Consider the following 21,580-nt stretch of genomic DNA (forward strand, 5'->3'; position numbering starts at 1 on the left):
TCATAAGAAAATATTTTAAAACAATATAAGGCATTTCAGTTCTTATCAAATCATGTAATTTCATTTCGATAACCGTAAATTCAAGTAACGGTAAAATATATCTAGTGACAACAAGAATATTTAAAACAACGGTAATCATCTCAAATAACTATTTCGATATCATATCGAGTAAAAGACTTGTCCCACATACAACTCAAAATAATCGGTAACGTATTCATATTAAAAATCAAGTGTAAGTCATGCAAGATATGAAAACACAAATTGCAGTAAGATTACTACTCACAGTACTCGTGCCGAAATACCAAATGCTTCACCTCAAGCAATTCGTACAAATTCCTCCAATCAATCTATAATTACATAATATCGATCTCATGTTAATTACTTTATTTAGGCTAATTCATAGCTAATTTAGAATACCCAACCCTCGAGGTTTTATATTTGACTCTTAATTCGCCGAATTATATTTACCCACATATGAGTAATTACTAATCTATCAACTCCAATCTATTCATATAATTTATTAATCCAATTTCATAAAGTTCTATTGATTCTTTAGGAAGAAAATTCTCAATTTTGTGAATAAACTAGTATAATTTCTATTACTCTGTAGAATCTTTCAATCACGAGAATAGAATTAAAATCTACCAGAAGAAGAAGCTCAAGTAATACCCGTAAGACACAACTAGTGAATAAGATTCCTCAACAGTTATAGATATGGTTATGTGATGACTCAAAATGTCATCTTTAAAGTTAATTATTAATTATGTATTCTAAAACCTCGAAAAGTACTATTTATCATTCATCGAATTACGTGCGCAGTCCGTACAATTTTTCGGAAATTTTTTATGAGAAAAATAAATTAAAATGTGAAATAGCGCCTTAAAACTTAACTGAGTTGACTTTGGTCAACATTTTAAGCAAACGGACTCGGAACAGTATTTTGATAGTTCCGGTAGCTCCGTATCGTGATTTGGGACTTGGGCGTATGCCCGAAATTTAATTTGGAGGTCCCTATCTCAAGTTATGACCATTTAACGGAGACTGGTAATTTAAAGGCTAAAGATTTTTAAGTTTGACCACGGGGTTGACTTTTTGATATCGGAGCCGGAATCCCATTGTGAAAATTTGAATAGCTCCGTTATGCTATTTATTACTTGTGTGCCAAATTTGAAGTCATTGCGGATTCATTTAATATATTTTGGCACGAGATTTGCAAATTAAAAAGTTTGAAACTTTTAAGTCCGAATCAAGGTGTGAATTATAATTTCGATGTTATTTGATGTGATTTGAGGTCTCTACTAAGTTCATATGATGTTTTAGAGCTTGTTGGTATAATTGGTTGAGGTCCCGGGGGGCTCGGGTGGATTTCGGGTGGTTAACGGAATTTAATTTTGGCATTTCAAGAACGTTCGACATCGTTTCTTCAAGAATAAGTAGTATAACATTAAGCAAATAAGTTCCAAATTCAGTTTTAATGGAAGCATTAGATCCGTATTGAAATTTTGGAGCCATAGCAAAAAGAATCGTCAAATTTGGATATCGTATGAGAGAGTTATGCCTATTTCCATGTCGGGGAAGATTTTTCGTAGCCGCTAGCGCCCAGGGTAACGTGGGGCGCTAGCCCTGGCGCTGAAAATTATTGGTGTTCTGGAAAGTGCGCCACAGGCAGCGCCCCACGCTACCTGTGGTACTCGAAAACGTCAGAGACCCCATAAAACGGAGAGTTTAGCCATTTTACTCATTTTTGAGTTTGGGGAGCTCAGTTTAGGCGATATTTGGGCGATTTTCACGAGGAAAGATTGGGGTAAGTGTTCCTTATCCTATATTGATTATATTTCATGATTTCATACTCATTTACACCATGAATCCGTGAATTTATGGAAGAAAAATCAGATTTTTACAAAATCTTCTAAAAAAGTAAAACAGAGATTTGAAGGTCAATCCGATGTCGGAATTTTATAATTTTTGTATGGTTGGACTCGTCTCGGAATGGGTGTTCGGATTTCGTAAGTTTTTTCGAGATTTGAGACGTGGGTCCCACTATCAATTTTTAAAGTGAATTTCGGATTTTTATTTGGAAAATTAGTAAATTCATATGGAATTAATTCCTACGATTTGTATTGAGTATATCGAATTGTTTGTGAATAGATTTGAAGCTTTTGGAGTCCAATTTAAAAGGAAAAGTTGTGGTCGAGTAATTTATTAAAATTGCAAAGCGAGGTAAGTATCATGGTTAACCTTGACTCGAGGGAATAGAACCCTTAAATTATTTGTTATGTGAAATGTATGTGAACGACGTATAGGCGAGGTGACGAGTATCTATACATCGCCAAATTAATTGTTTTCATAATTATTTGAAAATCCTAAATTTGTTTTAATACACAAATTAATTGTTATAATAATTATTTCTCTCATATTCTTTGTCAAATATTAATTCTTGAATTTCTGTAATAATTGCTACATGCTTATTCGATTTATGTGCATTAATTGCTACTTGACATTTAGCATATTAAATATTAAACTATTTATTTTCTCCTTGATTTCCATAATAAATTGCTAATTGTCATTGTTTGTTTCATAATTAAATCATAACTATTGAATGCTTTGTTGATTAAAATTTTTATATTAATTGTTGTATTTATTGGGGAAATTTTTTCTATAAGAATTGGTAAATGAATATATTGGAGGATCGGGTTGCACGCCGCAACAGACTTAATAAAAGTCCATATAGGAGGATCGGGTTGCACGCAGCAACAGACTTAATAAAAGTCTATATTGGAGAATCGGGTTGCACGCCGCAACAGACTTAATAAAAGTCAATATTGGAGGATCGGGTTGCACGCCGCAACAGACTTAATAAAAGTCCATATTGGAGGATCGGGTTGCACGCCGCAACAGACTTAATAAAAGTCTATATTGGAGTATCGGGTTGCACGCCGCAACAGACTTAATAAAAGTTAATATTTGAGGATCGGGTTGCACGCCACAACAAACTTGATTAAAAAGGAATATATTGGGAGAGCGGGTTGCACGCTGCAACAGAATTGAATGTGAATATATTGTGAGAGAGGGTTGCACGCTGCAACAGAATTGATGGAAATAATAATGGATTATGACTGCTAAGTTGGCTTCAAGTATTATAAATGAGAACCTGATTTATCATATTATTTATTGTTGTTACTAATATTACGTACAAGTTAATGTAAGTGAACCGCCTTAGCCTCTTCACTACTTCGTCGAGGTTAGGCTCAGCACTTACCAGTACATGGGGTCGGTTGTACTGATACTACACTCTCCACTTCTTGTGCAGATTTCGGAGTTGGTCCCAGCGGCGTACCATAGACTTGCTCGGATTTTAGCTACTCAGAGGAGACTTGAGGTATAACTGCACGACGTTCGCAGTTCTGAAGTCCCCGTCTATCTTATTTTAGCTGTGTATTTGCTTTCAGACAATTTTATTTTATTCAGACCTATTCTAGAATCTCGTGCACTTGTGACACCAATTCTGGGATGGTATTTAGACACCGTTATTGTTATGGATTATTCACTGCATTTCAGACTTTACTTCCGCATTTGTTTCTTTGTTATTAATAAATTTTAAATTGTTTTAAAATGGATAATATTATTCTAACGTTGGCTTTCCTAGCAAGTGAAATGTTAGGCGCCATCACGGTCCAAAAGTGAGAATTTTGGGCCGTGACAGTTGGTATCAGAGCACTAGGTTAAATAGGTCTCACGAGTCACGAGCAAACTTAGTAGAGTCTGAAGGATCGGTACGGAGACATCTGTACTTATCTCTCAGAGGCTATGAAGTTTAGGAACAATATCACTTCTTTCATTCCTTATCGTGCGACATTGATTTTGCTTGAAACATATATCTCGTATTCCTTTGTATCCACTCATGTATGACATTGCGCACTTGGTATCAGTTGTGCGTCGACGGTTCGTGATGCCGCAGATGGACTACGAGGGAGCCAGAGATGCTCAAGCATTGCCTCAACGTGTAGTTCCGACTGAAGATGCGGATGTATTAAGAGATCACCCAGTGAATGATGTGGGGGTGCAACGGACCTTGGCATCTGGTTGATTTATATGAGTTGTGAAGATTAATATTGTGGATTATCAGACATGGTGAACTATGAATTCGCGCCGAGTAGGGGAGTCCACTATTAATGAAGGGATTGCGAGTCATGTGTTATATCAGTTTTGGCCTGAAATGTATATATGTGGTACTGAAAGGTTTCCAAAAATTTACACATGTTTAAGGCCTGAGATTTTGTAGAGGATAAGGTTGGGACTTGCGGTATGTCCGCATACTTAATAATCCTATACTTCAGTACCAAAGGAGTTAGAGAAACAACATTAAATTTACAGAAGGTCTACTCAGTGTGGACGTCACGGTCACGAATTTTGGGTGCTTCGGAGTAAGTACACTTGTTGACGAGAGTCTGGACTATGTGGTTCGTGACAAGATTTGTCTGTATGGAGCTCTACTTTTGTGATAGTTGTGTATAAATAGGGGTAAATGTTACCCCAAATAAGAATCGAAGAGTATGTTAAGAAATAGGTCAGCTCAGTAATGTTGAGTCAGCATAACAAAAGAGAAAATTGGCCTTGGGAGAGATAATTCTCCACTGGTGTTCGTGGCAAGCCTATAAAGAGGGCAGACCAGCCAGAGGGCGAGTCCACAGACTCATTAAAGGACTCAATTATGATCGAAAAATTTTGTACGACTCGGGAGCTACAAGCTGATACTTCATTTCCGCTAGTGGTAGAAATTGCCAAGATATTAGTATGTGTTCGGGGTGAAACTAAGGAGACCAGGAGGTCTTGAGGTTCTGGAGGATTCAGTGGATTCTACTCTGCAAGTATAAATCATTATGGCGGGGGCTCGGGCAGTCAGCCAGCCCAGTTCGCACATCGGATTACTCGGGGTACTCCAGTAAGTTCTTTTAATGTACCACCGACATGAGTTTTCTACAATGGTTATTCCAGTTATCTAGCACAGACTCAATGTGAGCAGCCAAACCCGCAAAGGGGTTTTTATGAATACTGTGATACTAGGCACATCATGAGAAAATTGTCCTAAATTTGGGAGAGGCATATTTCATCAAAGCACGCAGGCTACGTGACCCATTGCAATTACTACACCACCCACACGACCAGTTAGGAGTGGAGGACAGGCGAGTAGAAGGCGTCCTAGAGGTGGAGACTCAGTCGTTGTTATATTTATTTTATGATATGGCGGACGTCGTTACATCAGATGGTGTCATTATGGGTACGATCTTGATTTAAAATAAAAGAATAATTTCCTTAACTTGATTCAGTTCTGAGTATCAAGACGAGTCCTCCTATTGTACTCCACTTATGAGTGAGCTTCGTAATTCTATAATCTACTTATGTGTTTACTCCTTTTGGGAGATTCTATGGAGATAACTATGCATATCATTCCATGTTGGTCACTAATAAGAGCTGTGAGGCTAAATGTGGCTTTCTGTTTCTTATTTCGGTAAATTTTGATGTAATATCTGGATAATTAATTACAAATTGTGAATTATATGCCCTACCAGTGTGGGGTTCATTATGTGTTGTGATTTTGTGTAACCGAAATTATTTAAAAGGAGAAAATAGAAATTTTCGATTGGCGCGATATGCATATTTCTTGTGATTCGGAACTGATGTTGAGATCCTCGCATTTTAATATAAATTGATATGTTTGAACCGGGCTACGAGCTGCGGTGTAAGTTATATAAGGACGAGATTCTTGTGAGAAAAATTCTTGTGTTTAAGTTCTCCCTTGTGAAATTAAAGTTGTACTATAGCAATAATAGCGAGTCATGCCTGATAGGCTTAATTGAAAATTGTTTTATGAAATTCTGTGTGCATACTTGCTAAATTTGTGTTGTAATTATTGAGTTTTAACCTACGAGTTAGGTGCCCGCCCAGGTGGCGTTAAATGTGACTCGTTAATTCGGGTAAATAATTATGAGGTCTGGTTACCATCAGTTGAAGATTAGAGCATCTGATGTCCCTAAGACAGCTTTTCAGACCCGGTATGGGTATTATGAATTCTTAGTGATGTCATTCGGGCTTACCAATGCCCCAACAACATTTATAGATTTGATGAATCAGGTGTTCAAGCCCTAACTGGATTCATTTGTAGTTGTATTCATTGATGACATCTTGATTTACTCTAGCAGTCGAGAGGAACATGCGCAACATCTTCGGATTGTGCTTTAAACTTTGAAGAATAATCACTTATATGCCAAATTTTCAAAATGCGAGTTTTGGTTAAACTTAGTTGCCTTTTTGGGGCATGTTGTATCGGCAGAAGGCATAAAGGTGGATCCTAAGAAGATTGAGACAGTTCAGAACTGGCCTAGGCCTACTTCAGTTACAGAGATACAGAGTTTTCTGGGTTTGGCGGGTTATTATCGCTGGTTCGTGGAAGGGTTTTCATCAATAGCAAGCCCACTGACCAGACCGACCCAGAAAGGTGTCCCATTCAGATGGTCAGACGAGTGTGAGTTGAGCTTTCAGAAGCTCAAGACTGTTTTGACTACGGCGCCAATATTGGTATTACCCACAGGTTCAGGATCGTATATGTTATATTGTGGCACATCTCACATTGGGCTTGGTGCAGTATTAATGCAAGATGGCAAGGCAGTTGCATATGCATCGCGACAGTTAAAAGTTCACGAGAAGAATTATCCTGTTCATGACTTAGAATTGGCAACCATTGTTCATGCGCTGAAGATTTGGAGGCATTACCTCTACGGTGTCTCGTGTGAGGTATTTACTGATCATCGTAGCCTTCAGTATCTGTTCAAATAATAGGATATTAATTTGAGACAGAGAAGATGGTTGGAGTTGTTGAAAGACTATGATATAACCATTTTGTATCACCCCGGAAAGGCCAATGTGGTGGCCGGTGATTTGAGTAGAAAGGTTGTGAGTATGGGCAGTCTTGCGTATATTCTGGTTAGTGAGAGGCCATTAGCTGCAGATGTTCAGACTTTGGCTAATTAGTTCGTGAGGTTAGATGTTTCAGAACCCAGTTGGGTTCTGGCTTGCACAGTCGCCCGGTCTTCTTTATATGAGCGTAAAAGAGAGAGGCAGTATGATGATCGTCATTTACTTTTCCTTAAGGACACAGTGCGGCAGGGTTATGCTAAACAGGTTGCTGTGGGGTAAGATGGAATTCTGCGAATGTAGGGTCGTATTTGTGTGCCTAATGTGGATGAGATTCGTGAATTAATTCTTGAAGAGGCACACAGTTCCAGGTACTCTATTCATCCAGGTACCGCCAAAATATATCAAGATTTGCGGCAACATTATTGGTGGAGGAGAATGAAAAATGATATAGTTGCATATGTAGCTCGGTGTCTGAATTTTCAGCAAGTTAAGTACGAGCATCAGAGACCTGGTGGTTTGCTTCAGAAGTTAGAAATTCCTAAGTGAAAGTGGGAGCGTATCACTATGGATTTTGTTGTTGGACTCCCACAGACTCAGAGAAAATTTGACGCAGTTTGGGTCATTGTGGACAGGTTGACCAAGTCAGCACATTTTATTCCAGTGGCAGTTACCTATTCTTCAGAGAGGTTAGCTGAAATATATATTCGTGAGATTATCCGCCTTCACGGTATGCCCGTGTCTATTAGTTCAGATCGAGGTACACAGTTTACCTCATACTTCTGGAGGGCTGTACAACGTGAGTTAGGCACGCGGGTTGAGTTGAGTACAACATTTCATCCACAGACAGACAGTGCGCACCATTCAGATATTGGAAGATATGCTTCGCGCTTGTGTTATAGACTTTGGAGGTTCTTGGGATCAGTTTTTGCCACTTACGGAGTTTGCTTATAATAATAGCTACCAGTCGAGCATTCAGATGGCTTCATATGAGGCATTATACGGAAGGCGATGCCGTTCGCCAGTTGGATGGTTTGAACCAGGAGAGGCTCGGTTGTTGGGTACCGATTTGGTACATGATGCCTTGGATAAGGTCAAGATTATTCAGGATCGACTTCGCACAGCTCAGTCTAGGCAAAAGAGTTATACCGACCGTAAAGTTCGTGATATTGCATTCATGGTTGGAGAAAGAATATTGCTCCGGGTTTCACCTATGAAAGGTGTAATGAGGTTCGGAAGGAAGGGCAAGTTGAGCCCCAGGTATATTGGACCCTTTGAAATTCTTGAAAGGGTGGGTGAAGTAGCCTACATGCTTGCATTACCACCTAGTTTATCAGCGGTTCATCCGGTGTTTCATGTGTCTATGCTCCGGAAATATCATGGTGATCCATCCCATGTGTTAGATTTTAGTTCAGTCCAATTGGACAAAGATTTGAGTTATGAGGAGGAGCCGATGGCTATTCTAGCCCGGCAGGTCCGACAGTTGAAGTCTAAGAGATATCCTTCACTTCAGGTGCAATGGAGAGGTCAGTCGGCAGAGGCATCTACCTGGGAGTCCGAGTCGGACATGTGGAGTAAATATCCACACCTTTTCTCCAGCTCAGGCACTTTTTTCTAACTCTGTTCGAGGACGAACGTTTGTTTTAGAGGTGGAGAATGTGATGACCCAAAATATCATCTTTAAAGTTAATTATTAATTATGTGTTCTAAGATCTCGAAAAGCACTATTTATCATTCCTCGAATTGCGTGCGCGGTCCGTACAATTTTTCGGAAAGTTTTTATGAGAAAAATGGATTAAAATGTGAAATAGCGCCTTAAAACTCAACTGAGTTGACATTGGTCAATGTTTTGAGAAAACGTACTCGGATCAGTATTTTGACAATTCCGGTAGCTCCGTATCGTGATTTGGGACTTGGGCGTATGCCCGGAATTTAATTTGGAGGTCCCTATCTCAAGTTATGACCATTTAACGGAGACTAGTAATTTAAAGGCTAAAGATTTTTAAGTTTGACCACGGGGTTGACTTTTTGATATCGTAGCCGGAATCTGATTCTGGAAATTTGAATAGCTCCTTTATGTCATTTATTACTTGTGTGCCAATTTTGAAGTCATTCCGGATTCATTTAATATGTTTTGGCACGAGATTTGTAAATTGAAAAGTTTGAAACTCTTAAGTCCGAATCAAGGTGTGAATTGTAATTTCGATGTTATTTGATGTGATTTGAGGTCTCTACTAAGTTCATATGATGTTTTATAACTTTTTGGTATAATTGGTTGAGGTTCCGGGGGGCTCGGGTGGATTTCGGGTGGTTAACGGAATTTAATTTTGGCATTTTAAGAACGTTTGACGTCGTTAATTCAAGAATAAGTGGTGTACCATTAAGAAAATGAGTTCAAAATTCAGTTTTAATGGAATCATTAGATCCGTATTGAAATTTTAGAGCCATAGCAAAAAGAATCGTCGAATTCGGACATCGTATAAGAGAGTTATACCCATTTCCGTGTCGGGGAAGATTTTTCGTAGCCTGGAGCGCCCATGGTAGCGTGGGGCGCTAGCCCTGGAGCTGGGAATTATTGGTGTTCTGGAAAGTGCGCCACAGGCAGTGCCCCACGCTACCTGTGGCACTCGAAAACGTTAGAGACCCCATAAAACGGAGAGTTTTGCCATTTTACTCATTTTTGAGTTTGGGGAGCCCGGTTTAGGCGATATTTGGGCAATTTTCACGGGGAAAGATTGAGGTAAGTGTTCCTTATCCTATATTAATTATATTTCATGATTTCATACTCATTTACATCATGAATCCGTGAATTTATGGAAGAAAAATTATATTTTTACAAAATTTTCCAAAAATATAAAACGGAGATTTAAAGGTCAATCCGATGTCGGAATTTGATAACTTTTGTATGGTTGGACTCGTCTCGGAATGAGTGTTCGGATTTTGTAAGTTTTTTCGAGATTTGAGACGTGGGCCCCACTATCAATTTTTAAAGTGAATTTCGGTTTTTTATCCGAAAAATTAGTAAATTCATATGGAATTAATTCCTACGATTTGTATTGAGTATATCGAATTGTTTGTGAATAGATTTAAAGCTTTTGGAGTCCAATTTAAAAGAAAAAGTTATGGTTGAGTAATTAATTGAAATTGCAAAGCGAGGTAAGTGTCGTGGTTAACCTTGACTTGAGGGAATAGAACCTTTAAATTATTTGTTATGTGAAATGCATGTGAACGACGTATAGGCGAGGTGACGAGTGTCTATACGTCGCCAAATTAATTGTTTGCATAATTATTTAAAAATCCTAAATTTGTTTTAATACACGAATTAATTGTTATAATATATGTTTCTCTCCTATTCTTTGTCAAATATTAATTCTTGAATTCCTGTAATAATTGCTACATGCTTACTCGATTTATGTGCATTAATTGCTACTTGACATTTAGCATATTAAATATTAAACTGCCTATTTTCTCCCTGATTTTCATAATAAATTGCTAATTGTCATTGTTTGTTTTATAATTAAATCATAACTATTGAATGCTTTGTTGTTTAAAATTTTTATATTAATTGTTGCATTTATTGGGGCAATTTCTTCTATAAAAATTGGTAAATGAATATATTGGAGGATCGGGTTGCACGTCGAAATAGACTTAATAAAAGTCCATATTGGAGGATCGGGTTGCGCGCCGCAACAGACTTAATAAAAGTCTATATTGGAGGATCGGGTTGCACGCCGCAACAGACTTAATAAAAGTCAATATTGAAGGATCGGGTTGCACGCCGCAAAAAGTCAATATTGAAGGATTGGGTTGCACGCCGCAACAGACTTAATAAAAGTCCATATTGGAGGATCGGGTTGCACGCCGCAACAGACTTAATAAAAGTCTATATTGGAGGATCGGGTTGCATGACGCAACAGACTTAATAAAAGTCAATATTAGAGGATCGGGTTGCACGCCGCAACAGACTTATTAAAAGTCCATATTGGAGGATCGGGTTGCACGCCGCAACAAACTTGATTAAAAAGGAATATATTGGGAGAGCGGGTTGCACGCTGCAACAGAATTGAATGTGAATATATTGTGAGAGAGGGTTGCACGCTGCAACAAAATTGATGGAAATAATAATGGATTATGACTGCTGAGTTGGCTTCAAGTATTATAAATGAGTTCCTGATTTATCATATTATTTATTGTTGTTACTAACATTGCGTACAAGTTAATGTAAGTGAACCGCCTTAGCCTCGTCACTACTTCGTCGAGGTTAGGCTCAACACTTACCAGTACATGGGGTCGATTGTACTGATACTACACTCTGCACTTTTTGTGCATATTTCAGAGTTGGTCCCATCGACGTACCATAGACTTGCTCGGATTTCAGCTACTCAGAGGAGACTTGAGGTATAACTGTATGACGTTCGCAGTTCTGAAGTCCCCGTCTATCTTATTTTAGCTGTGTATTTGCTTTCAGACAACTTTATTTTATTCAGACCTTTATTTATATTATTCTAGAAGCTCGTGCACTTTTGACACCAGTTCTGGGATGGTATTTAGATACCGTTATTGTTATGGATTATTCACTGCATTTCAGACTTTACTTCCGCATTTATTTCTTTGTTATTAATAAATTTTAAAATTGTTTTAAAATGGATAATATTATTCTAAAGTTTGCTTTCCTAGCAAGTGAAATGTTAGGCGCCATCACGGTCCGAAGGTGGGAATTTCGGGTCGTGACAGGTTCTAACGCACTGCATCAACTTCTTCCTCCTTCTTTTCTCTTTTCTTTCTTTCCTTCTCTGCTCGTTTTTTGGTTTTTTGTTTCTCTGAAGCTTTTGCTTCGTTCCCCTTCCCCTAACCCTTTTCAATTGGCAGATATGTTCTAATGGGCTTCACCCCTTTTTTTCAATTCCTTATCCTTTTTTTTCTTTTTTTTGTTTTATTTTGTTTTATTTGTTAGTTCTTTTATTATTTTTTTCTTTGGTCTTAAATTATTCACTCAATATCCCATATATGCTCATTTAAAACATTGGGGTATTACATCCTCCCCACCTTATAAAATTTGGTCCCCAAATTTAACTCAAGTACGTGCCTGTAGATTGAAATAAATAAGGATACTTGACTCGCATAGCATCTTCCACTTCCCATGTAGCTTCTTCAACTGTATGGTTTCTCCATAAGACTTTTACGAGCATAATTGTTTTTGACCGTAGCTTTCTTACTTGTCTATCAACAATAGCCATCGGCTCCCCTTCGTAAGACAACTTGTCATCAAGCGGTATAGTCGGCGCTTCAAGCACCTGAGATGAGTATGATATATATTTTCTTAGCATTGAGACATGAAACACTGGATGAATAAAAGACAACTCATGTGAAAGTGCCAAACGATAAGCCACATCTCCCACTCGGTTTAGTATCTCTTACGGTCCTATAAACCTGGGGCTTAGCTTGCCTCTTTTGCCAAATCGCATCACACCTTTCATAGGAGAGACTCGTAGGAACACTTTGTCCTCAATTGTGAACACTAAATCTCTTCTTCTCTTATCAGCATACGACTTTTGTCTGCTTTGAGCAGTGAGAAATCTCTGCCTTATTAATTGGACATTATCAATAGCTTCTTGAATACTGGACTGGAAGTAATTATTATAAGCAAATTCAGCTAAAGGTAGATAAGCATCCCAACTACCTCCAAACTCAAGAATGCAAGCTCTCAATATATCCTCCAAGATCTGTATAGTACGTTCAGACTGGCCGTCTGTCTGCGGGTGAAATACAGTGCTAAGATCTACTTGTGTACCCAATGCTTCTTGAAAAGATTTCCAAAAGCGTGAAGTGAACTGTGATCCTCTATCAAAGATGATGGATACTGAAACTCCGTGAAGTCGGACAATTTCGTTCATAAATATCTGTGCATATCTTACTCTACTATATCTAGTCTTCACTGGCAAAAAGTGTGTTGATTTTGTCAATCGATCTATAATCACCCATACCGAGTCATAGCCTCTAAGGGTTCGTGGTAGATCGGTGACAAAATCCATAGTAATTCTTTCCCATTTCCACTCTGGAATCTCAATTTGTTGTAACAGTTCTGCGGGTTGCTGATGCTCAGCCTTGACCTGTTGATAAGTCAAACAACTAGAAACAAAGTTAGCAACATCTTTCTTCATACCTTCCCACCAATAAAATTGCTTTAGGTCATGATACATTTTTGTGGATCCAGGATGTATAGTGTATCTAGAGTTGTGATCTTCTTTAAGAATAACATGCCTCAACCAATCTACGTCTGCGATACATAGCAAGTCACCCATTCGAAGAACACCATCACTTTCAACAATCATATCCTTGTTTTTACCAGCTAAGTCCTCATCTCTGTATTTGCATAATCGCTCATCCTCATATTGGGTGGCCTTAATGCACTTGACTAATAAAGACTTAGCCTGAACACAAGCCAACAATGCCTCTGAATTTCCGACACTAAATCTGACGTCCGTACCCTCTAGTCTATGTATATATTTAACAAAAGGTCTCCTTGCAGGAACTATATGTGCCAAACTTCCTATAGATTTTCTGCTCAATGCGTCAGCCACCACATTGGCTTTGCCAGGATGATACAAAATAGAACAATCATAGTCCTTGAGTAGTTCCATCCACCTACGCTGTCGAAGATTTAGATCTCTTTACTGAAAGATATACTTTAGACTTTTATGGTCAGTATAAATCTCACAAGTTTCACCGTATAGGTAATGCCTCACAAATTTTTAAAGCAAATACCCCTGCAGCCATCTCTAAATCATGTGTAGGATAGTTTTGCTCGTTCTTTTTCAATTGTCTCGAAGCATAAGCTATAACGCGACCATTTTGCATGAGAACACATCCTAATCCCACCCTCGATGTGTCACAGAACACCGTAAATCCTCCAGAACTTGATGGTAAGGCTAATATTAGTGCAGTTATCAAACACATTTTGAGTTTTTGAAAGCTCTGCTCATATTCTTCCGTCCACTAAAACCTTGCATTTTTCTGTGTTAGCTTAGTTAGTGGCGCTGCTATTTTGGAGAAATCCTGCACAAAATGCCTGTAATAGCCTGCCAAGCCTAAAAAGCTATGAATCTCTGTAGGAGAAGTAGGTCTGGGCCATTTCTGCACAGCTTCTGTCTTCTTAGGTTCTACCATAATTCCATCTTTGTATACAACATGCCCAGAAATGCTACTGAGTCTAGCCAAAAGTCACACTTCGAGAACTTAGCATAAAGCCGATGTTCTCGCAATGTCTGCAATTATTCTCGAGTTCTTCTTGACTATGAGAATATATCAGGATATCATCAATAATTACTATTACAAATCTATCTAGAAACGACTTGAATACCCTATTCATTAAATCCATGAATGCAGCTGGAGCATTAGTCAGTCCGAAAGGCATCACAAAAAACTCATAATGCCCGTATCAAGTTCTGAAAGCAGTCTTAGAAATATCTTTATCTTTGATTCTAAGTTGATGATAACCAGACCGAAGGTCTATGTTTGAAAAGTGGGAAACTCCTTGTAACTGATCAAACATGTCATCTATACGAGGAAAAGGATATTTATTGCGTATTGTTATCTTGTTCAACTGCCTGTAGTCAATGCACATTCTCAGGGATCCGTCTTTCTTCTTTACGAAGAGTACTAGTGCACCCCATGGAGATATACTCGGTTTGATAAAACCCTTATCTAACAAATCCTGCAGTTGTTGTTTTAGCACCTTCAACTCTGCTGGTGCCATCCGATATGTGGGTATTGATATGGGCTACGTGTCAGGAGGCAAATCAATACCAAAATCTATTTCTCATATTGGAGGCAATCCTGGTAAATCCTCAGGAAATATATAAGAAAATTCTCTCACTACTGGTACATTTTCTATACTGACTGTTTCCTTTCTTGTGTCATTTACAATAGATAAGAGACCCAAGCAACCTTTCTTCAGAAGTCGTTGAGCCTTCATAAAAGATACAACTTTGCAAATCTCTGGAACCTGACTCCCTCTTAGAATAAAACTGGGTTCGTTTAGTATCTCAAACTTAACTATCTTTGCATGACAATCGACGATAGCATAGCAAGAAGATAACCAATCCATTCCCATCAGCACGTCAAAGTCAATCATATCAAGTACAATAAGGTCAGCTGGAGTATCCCTACCCTCAACCCTAATCTGATAAGCACGATATACATATTCAGCTAATAGAGACTCTCCAACAGTAGTAGCAACTAGAAAAAGATCATTCAATAGCTCAGGTTGTCTACTAAACCTCAAAGCACAGTACGAGGACACATAGGAGTGAGTAGATCCTGTATCAATCAATGCAAGTGCATCAAATGAACAGACAGAAAGAATACCTGTAACCACAACATTCGAGGCCTGAGCATCCTGTCTAGTAAATGCAAAAACTCTCACCTGACCTCTACCAGCATTCCATTGTCCTTGATTCACAATAGCACGATCTCTAGCACCTCGACCTCTATTTCCCGTACCTGTAGCACCTGAAGTATTACGAGTAGTCTGAGTAGGTGCATCTGATTGAATAGAAGCCTAGTTGAAATTCCTCGGAGGCTGAGGGCAATCCCTCAAGTGATGTCCCAATTGGCCACACCGAAAGCACTCTCTAGTTAGAACACGTCATTGGCCCAAATGTGATCTACCACAGGTCTGGCAGACTGAAGTAGTGGTATATATCTGCCCATAATTATGATGTCCAGATGATGATGGTCCCCTAGTACCCTGTCTGTAATGTGGTCTGTATGTGGACTGTGAAGACAGGTGTGTCCCTGTCTGAGAACCCTGTTGTTATTGTCCTTGATTTCATGCTCTCCGATTTTCACTAAAACCGCCACTAAAAGACCCTCCTGTCTTGGCCTTCTTACGTAAATCACTAGATGCACGTTTATCACGTCCCTTGGTTTCAATCTTTCTAGCAAGGTCGACTGCATCAGAGTATGATAAAGTCTTCATCTGTCAAGCTACTGCAGTGTATAGATGACCAACCAATCCATCAACAAACCTCTGAACTCGAGCTTCTTCGGTAGGCACTAAGTAAGGAGCATATCTTGCCATCTTACAAAACTTGGTGTTATATGTTGATATATCCATATCTGGAGTCTGAACCAATCCCTCAAAGTCTCTAGCATATTCTTGCATCAGGTTGTCTGGAAGAAAATGATTCACGAACAACTTAGTGAATTCATTCCATGTCAGTGGTGTTGCTCCTGCTGGCCTTCCCAGCAACACCGTTTCATACTATGTATTGGCTATATCCTCTAGTTTGTATGCTGTGAGCTCCATGACTCTCTTACTAGAACATTCTAGAGCACGTAATGCCTTGAGTGTCCCATCCAAGAAACTTTGAGGATCTGCTGAATTATTAGATCCTGTGAATTTTGGTGATTTCAATTTCAGGAACTCTTGTATGGATACTTCCTTATTCCCGAAAGTCTGAGACTGTGCAGGTGCTTGTGTCTGTAAAGTAGACTGAGGAGCTGAACTTCCACCCTGAGCAGGCACCAATGCCTCTAACACATTCAATAACCTTGCCACTGCATCTGCAGGTAAGGCAACAGAAGGTACAATAGTTGGCACTGGTGATGGATCATCCTGAACCCCCTGTTCTTTCACTTGATCTGGCATAGTAGCTTGGGGTTGACCCATGTTCCCAACTTCAGGTTGAGGAGCATCCTGTCTTCTAGTTTGATGAACCCTAACTTGACCGCCACCCTGAGTAGTACCACGTCCAACACCACGTCCAGCAGATGAAGGTCTGCGTGTCCTAGCCATCTGCGAAAGAAATACTCCAAAGTGCGGTAAGATTACTACTCACACTACTCGTGCCGAAATAACAAATGCTTCACCTCGAGCAATTCGTACAAATTCCTCCAATCAATATATAATTACATAATATCGATCTCATGTTAATTTTCTTATTTAGGCTAGTTCATAGCTAATTTAGAATTCCCAACCCTTGAGGTTTCATATTTGACTCTTAATTCGCCGAATTATATTTACCCACATATGAGTAATTACTAATCTATCAACTCCAACCTATTTATATAATTTATTAATCCAATTTCATAAAGTTCTATTGATTCTTTAGGAAGAAAATTCTCAATTGTGTGAATGAACTAGTGTAATTTCTATTACTCAGTAGAATCTTCCAATCATGAGAATGGAAATTAAAATCTACCAGAAGAAGAAGCTCAAGTAATACCCATAAGACACAATTAGTGCTTAAGGTTCCTCAATAGTTATAGCTATGGTTCCAACGCACTGCATCAACTTCTTCCTCCTTCTTTTCTCTTTTCTTTCTTTCCTTCTCTGCTCGTTTTTTGGTTTTTCGTTTCTCTGAAGCTTTTGCTTCGTTCCCCTTCCCCTAACCCTTTTCAATTGGCAGATATGTTCTAATGGGCTTCGGCCCTTTTCTTTTAATTCCTTATCCCTTTTTCCTTTTTTTTGTTTTGTTTTATTTTATTAGTTAGTTCTTTTATTATTTTTTTCTTTGGACTTAAATTATTCACTAAATATCCCATATGTCCTCATTCAAAATATTGGGGTATTACATCAGAATGTGAGCAGAGCTTTCAAAAACTCAAAATGTGTTTGACAACTGCACCAATATTAGCCTTACCGTAAGGTTCCAGAGGATTTACGGTGTTCTGTGACGCATCGAAGGTGGGATTAGGATGTGTTCTCATGCAAAATGTCGCGTTATAGCTTATGCTTCGAGACAATTGAAAAAGCACGAGCAAAACTATCCTACACATGATTTGGAGATGGCTGCAGTGGTATTTACTTTAAAACTTTGGAGGTATTACCTATACGGTAAAACTTGTGAGATTTATACTGACCATAAAAGTCCAAAAGTATATCTTTCAGCAGAGAGATCTAAATCTTCGGCAGCGTCGGTGGATGGAACTACTCAAGGACTATGATTGTTCTATTTTGTATCATCCTGGCAAAGTCAATGTGGTGGCTAACGCATTGAGCAGAAAATCTATGGATAGTTTGGAACATATAGTTCCTGCAAGGAGATCTTTGGTTGAAGATATGCATAGACTAGAGGGTACATGCGTCAGATTTAGTGTCGGAAATTCAGAGGCATTGTTGGCTTGTGTTGAGGCTAAGTCTTCATTAGTCAAGCGCATTAAGGCCACCAAATATGAGGATGAGCGATTATGCAAATATAGAGATGAGGTTTTAGTTGGTAAAAACAAGGATATCATTATTGAAAGTGATGGTGTTCTTCGAATGGGTGACAGGCAATGTGTCGCAGACGTAGATGGGTTGAGGCATGCTATTCTTAAAGAAGCTCACATCTCTAGATATACTATACATCCTGGATCCAAAAAATGTATCATGTCCTAAAGCAATTTTATTGGTGGAAAGGTATGAAGAAAGATGTTGCTAACTTTGTTTCTAGTTGTTTGACTTGTCAGCAGGTCAAGGCTGAGCATCAGCAGCCCGTAGAACTACTACAACAAATTGAGATTCCAGAGTGGAAATGGGAAAGAATTACTATGGATTTTGTCACCGATCTTGTCACGCTCCAAAACCGAAGAGCGCAACCGGCGCTCAACCGAGTGAACCCCACCGGGCAAGCCTGTTAGATTTCATTCTACCCAAACTCATCCATGAATGGGGATAATACATATTTTCATTAAGTAGACAAAAAGATGTTCATGTCTATAATACCACTTCATTACCAATAGTTTCATTATTTTTAAAGTCTCAAATGGACAAATAATACAACCACAACATATCATATTTTGACTTTCCTAGCACCAATACACAACCCACACTATATTTACGGAGCCTCTATAGATAAAGAAGAGTACAATGATAATTCCAACATCAAGGCCCCGGCTATACCTCAAACAGAATACATAAAGTACAAAAGATTCATGACCCCGGGATGAAGTGGGGCTCACCAAGTCAGCTGGGAAGAAGGTGTACTGCTATCACTGATTAATGTCTCCTGTTGTGGAACCACCTGCATCCATTTAAAGATGCAACGCCCCCGGCAAAAGGGACGTTAGTACTGTCGAATAGAACTAGTATGCATAACTAAACACCCTATCAATAGAATGACAGATAATACAAACAAGATTATCATAATATCAATGAAAGCCTTATTCAACATCAAACCTCAATTTAGGATCAAGACAGTGTTCAAATTAATTTCCATATCTCACATTGGGAGATTTTTAGTATCGATATTCCATTGTCCACAATAGCATTATTCACAAAACCAGTACCACCGTACTCTTAGCACGGAGTCCGATCACGACCCGATCGGCTAGGCTATCTTATTAGAGACATCAACCACAATTACTCTCAATATCAATACCACCATCTTTACCACAGAGTCCGATCACGACCCGATCGGCTAGGCTATCTTATTAGAGACATCAACCACAATTACTCTTTCAATTACAATTTCCAGCACAATCACCACCATGTGTGCGACATAGTGTCCGATCACGACCCGACCGGCTAGGCTGTCTTATTTGAGACATCAACCTTTTTATATCAATCATTGCATTTCATATTACTTTCACATCTTTTCATTCCATTGGCGTTAATGGCCATAATAATAAGATCATTCTTGGAACGTTGGCCATATTCAGTATTTCATGCTCACCTTATCAATTTCAAATATCATCATCATCATTAACAACAAATACAATTCAAATCAAGGTGTGTAGTACACATGGGAGTATTTAGAGTCTAAGGCACATAGAGATATTTCACAAAATTTGGCATAATAGCCTTCGTTTGAACTTGACTTAAATTCGAAGCATTATTAATGCACAGTCCATATTTTTTAACACTTCCTCAATTGGTAACATAACATGAATAAAGCATTTGGGATGCTTGTTGAACATATATCTTTCAACCCAATCTTACTCGAAATAGCCAATTTCATAATGAATCACTCGGGACTTACATTTTCACATGAATATCGTGGGATTCAATTCTAAGAGAAGAGTTTAGCCAACATACCTCACTTGAGCTTCCTTACACCTTAAATATTGTGGAATTCTTAGCAACTTCAATCTATTGTAAAATTATTACAAATTGAATCAAAATTAGGAAGATGATTATGGTTATAGCTCATTTGAGCATTTTATCAAACCCTAGGTGTGCATTAAGGTTTCAAGGTCCTTTTATGGAGGATTCCATCATCCCACAACCCAATCTTTACCATTCTTAGCTCAAAAATCTTCCTACATCCTTTGATAACACATGCATGTAAAATAAACAATTCTCATGGCCAAAAATTATCTTGTTAATTATCCACTTCTACACAAAATTCGAAATTGAGGGTTAGGGTGTAGAATCTTACCTCTAGGATGAAGACCTAGTAAGTTTCCTTTCTTAATCTTCCAAAACTTGAGCAAGAATTGAAGAATAATTTTTGAATAATACCTTCTCACTCTAGGGCACTTTTTCTCACTCTAAAATGTCAGATTATAGCTCAAAATAGCCCAAAGAGTGTATTTAATGAAATAAGGTCGGGTTTTAAATATCCAAAAATGGAGCTCCAGAATGATTCTGCGACCGCATAATGGATATGCGGACCGCATATCGGTCACATAATTGCTGACAAAAATGATCAAAAATCTGCCTGTGTATGCGGTCACTATGCGGTCCGCGTAACTGTTATGCAGTCGCATAATGCACTGCTTAACATTTATGCGGTCGCATAGTCGACCGCATAGCTACTTCTAGAATGGCCCTCTCCTGCTCACTTCTGCGGCCATTATGCGACCCGCAGAGTGATTATGCAGTCGCATAATGGACCGCATAAACGCGCTTTTCCGCCAAAAAATTTCTTTTACTTTCCGGTCAATTGTTCAACCCAAAACTTCCTGTGCATTGCTTTCAATTCCTGGAAACTCTTTTCACAAGCATCTGACCATTGGAACTTAATTGCCTTTTGCGTCAATTTAGTCAAAACCCTCAACAAACTTTCTGTAATATCCAGCTAAGCCTAAGAAACTGCGAATCTCTATTGGAGTTGTAGGCCTCGGCCAATCCTCAAACACGTAAGCCTAGTCCGGCACCATGAAACATTATTTTCTTTGCAAATTTTACCGGGCTTCACACCTAAGTACTTTGAAATTTTTCGGGGTGTTACATTCTCCCCCACTTAGAATTATTCGTCCTCGAATGAGGGTAAAAATCCATCATTAGAATCTTATGCAACTTAGTTTGTTTTATACCACAAACTAGCAGCCCTAAATTTGACTAACTCCCTAAATTTCCAAAAATTTCGCTAAAGTTTTCTTTGTAATTAGGCCTATCCACCTGTCAGAGAGCCCTAGAAACACATCCTAACAACATATACATATTCCAACGACGTAACATAATACAAAACAACACCAACTGTGGCCTTATAAGCAATATATTTCCAGAAAGAAACACCCTTAATGCCAATTGTTCAAATGATACAAAATTCATAAAAAGTAAGTCTTATAATTTTCCTAGATCACAACTTTATAAATACATGGTCATTCAAACAAATAAGGATACCTTTTCTTCATTTCTTCCTCAGCCTCCCAAGTAGCCTCTTCAACCTGTTGGTTTCACCACAACATTTTCATGGAGGCAATTTCTTTATTTCTCAATTTTCGGACTTGCCGATCA

The 21,580-nt window shown here is 38.5% G+C and overlaps 2 protein-coding genes across 2 annotated transcripts; both read right to left on the reverse strand.

Moving 5' to 3' along the window:
* Nucleotides 1–14,731: 14,731 nt before the first annotated feature.
* LOC138910377 (uncharacterized) lies at nt 14,732–15,892 on the reverse strand. Its single transcript, XM_070201614.1, has 2 exons — nt 15,769–15,892; nt 14,732–15,423 (listed from the first exon to the last, which is right to left on the reverse strand). Exons 1-2 carry the CDS (start codon nt 15,890–15,892, stop codon nt 14,732–14,734), a joined length of 816 nt encoding a protein of 271 aa, XP_070057715.1.
* Nucleotides 15,893–15,895: 3 nt separating this feature from the next.
* Nucleotides 15,896–16,711, reverse strand: LOC138910378 (uncharacterized). The gene is made up of 2 exons (XM_070201615.1): nt 16,234–16,711; nt 15,896–16,086 (listed from the first exon to the last, which is right to left on the reverse strand). The coding sequence occupies exons 1-2, from the start codon at nt 16,709–16,711 to the stop codon at nt 15,896–15,898; spliced, it is 669 nt and encodes a 222-aa protein (XP_070057716.1).
* Between the last annotated feature and the right edge of the window lie 4,869 nt (nt 16,712–21,580).

The sequence above is a fragment of the Nicotiana tomentosiformis genome, chromosome 4 (assembly GCF_000390325.3).
Source record: "Nicotiana tomentosiformis chromosome 4, ASM39032v3, whole genome shotgun sequence".
Lineage (NCBI taxonomy): Eukaryota > Viridiplantae > Streptophyta > Magnoliopsida > Solanales > Solanaceae > Nicotiana > Nicotiana tomentosiformis.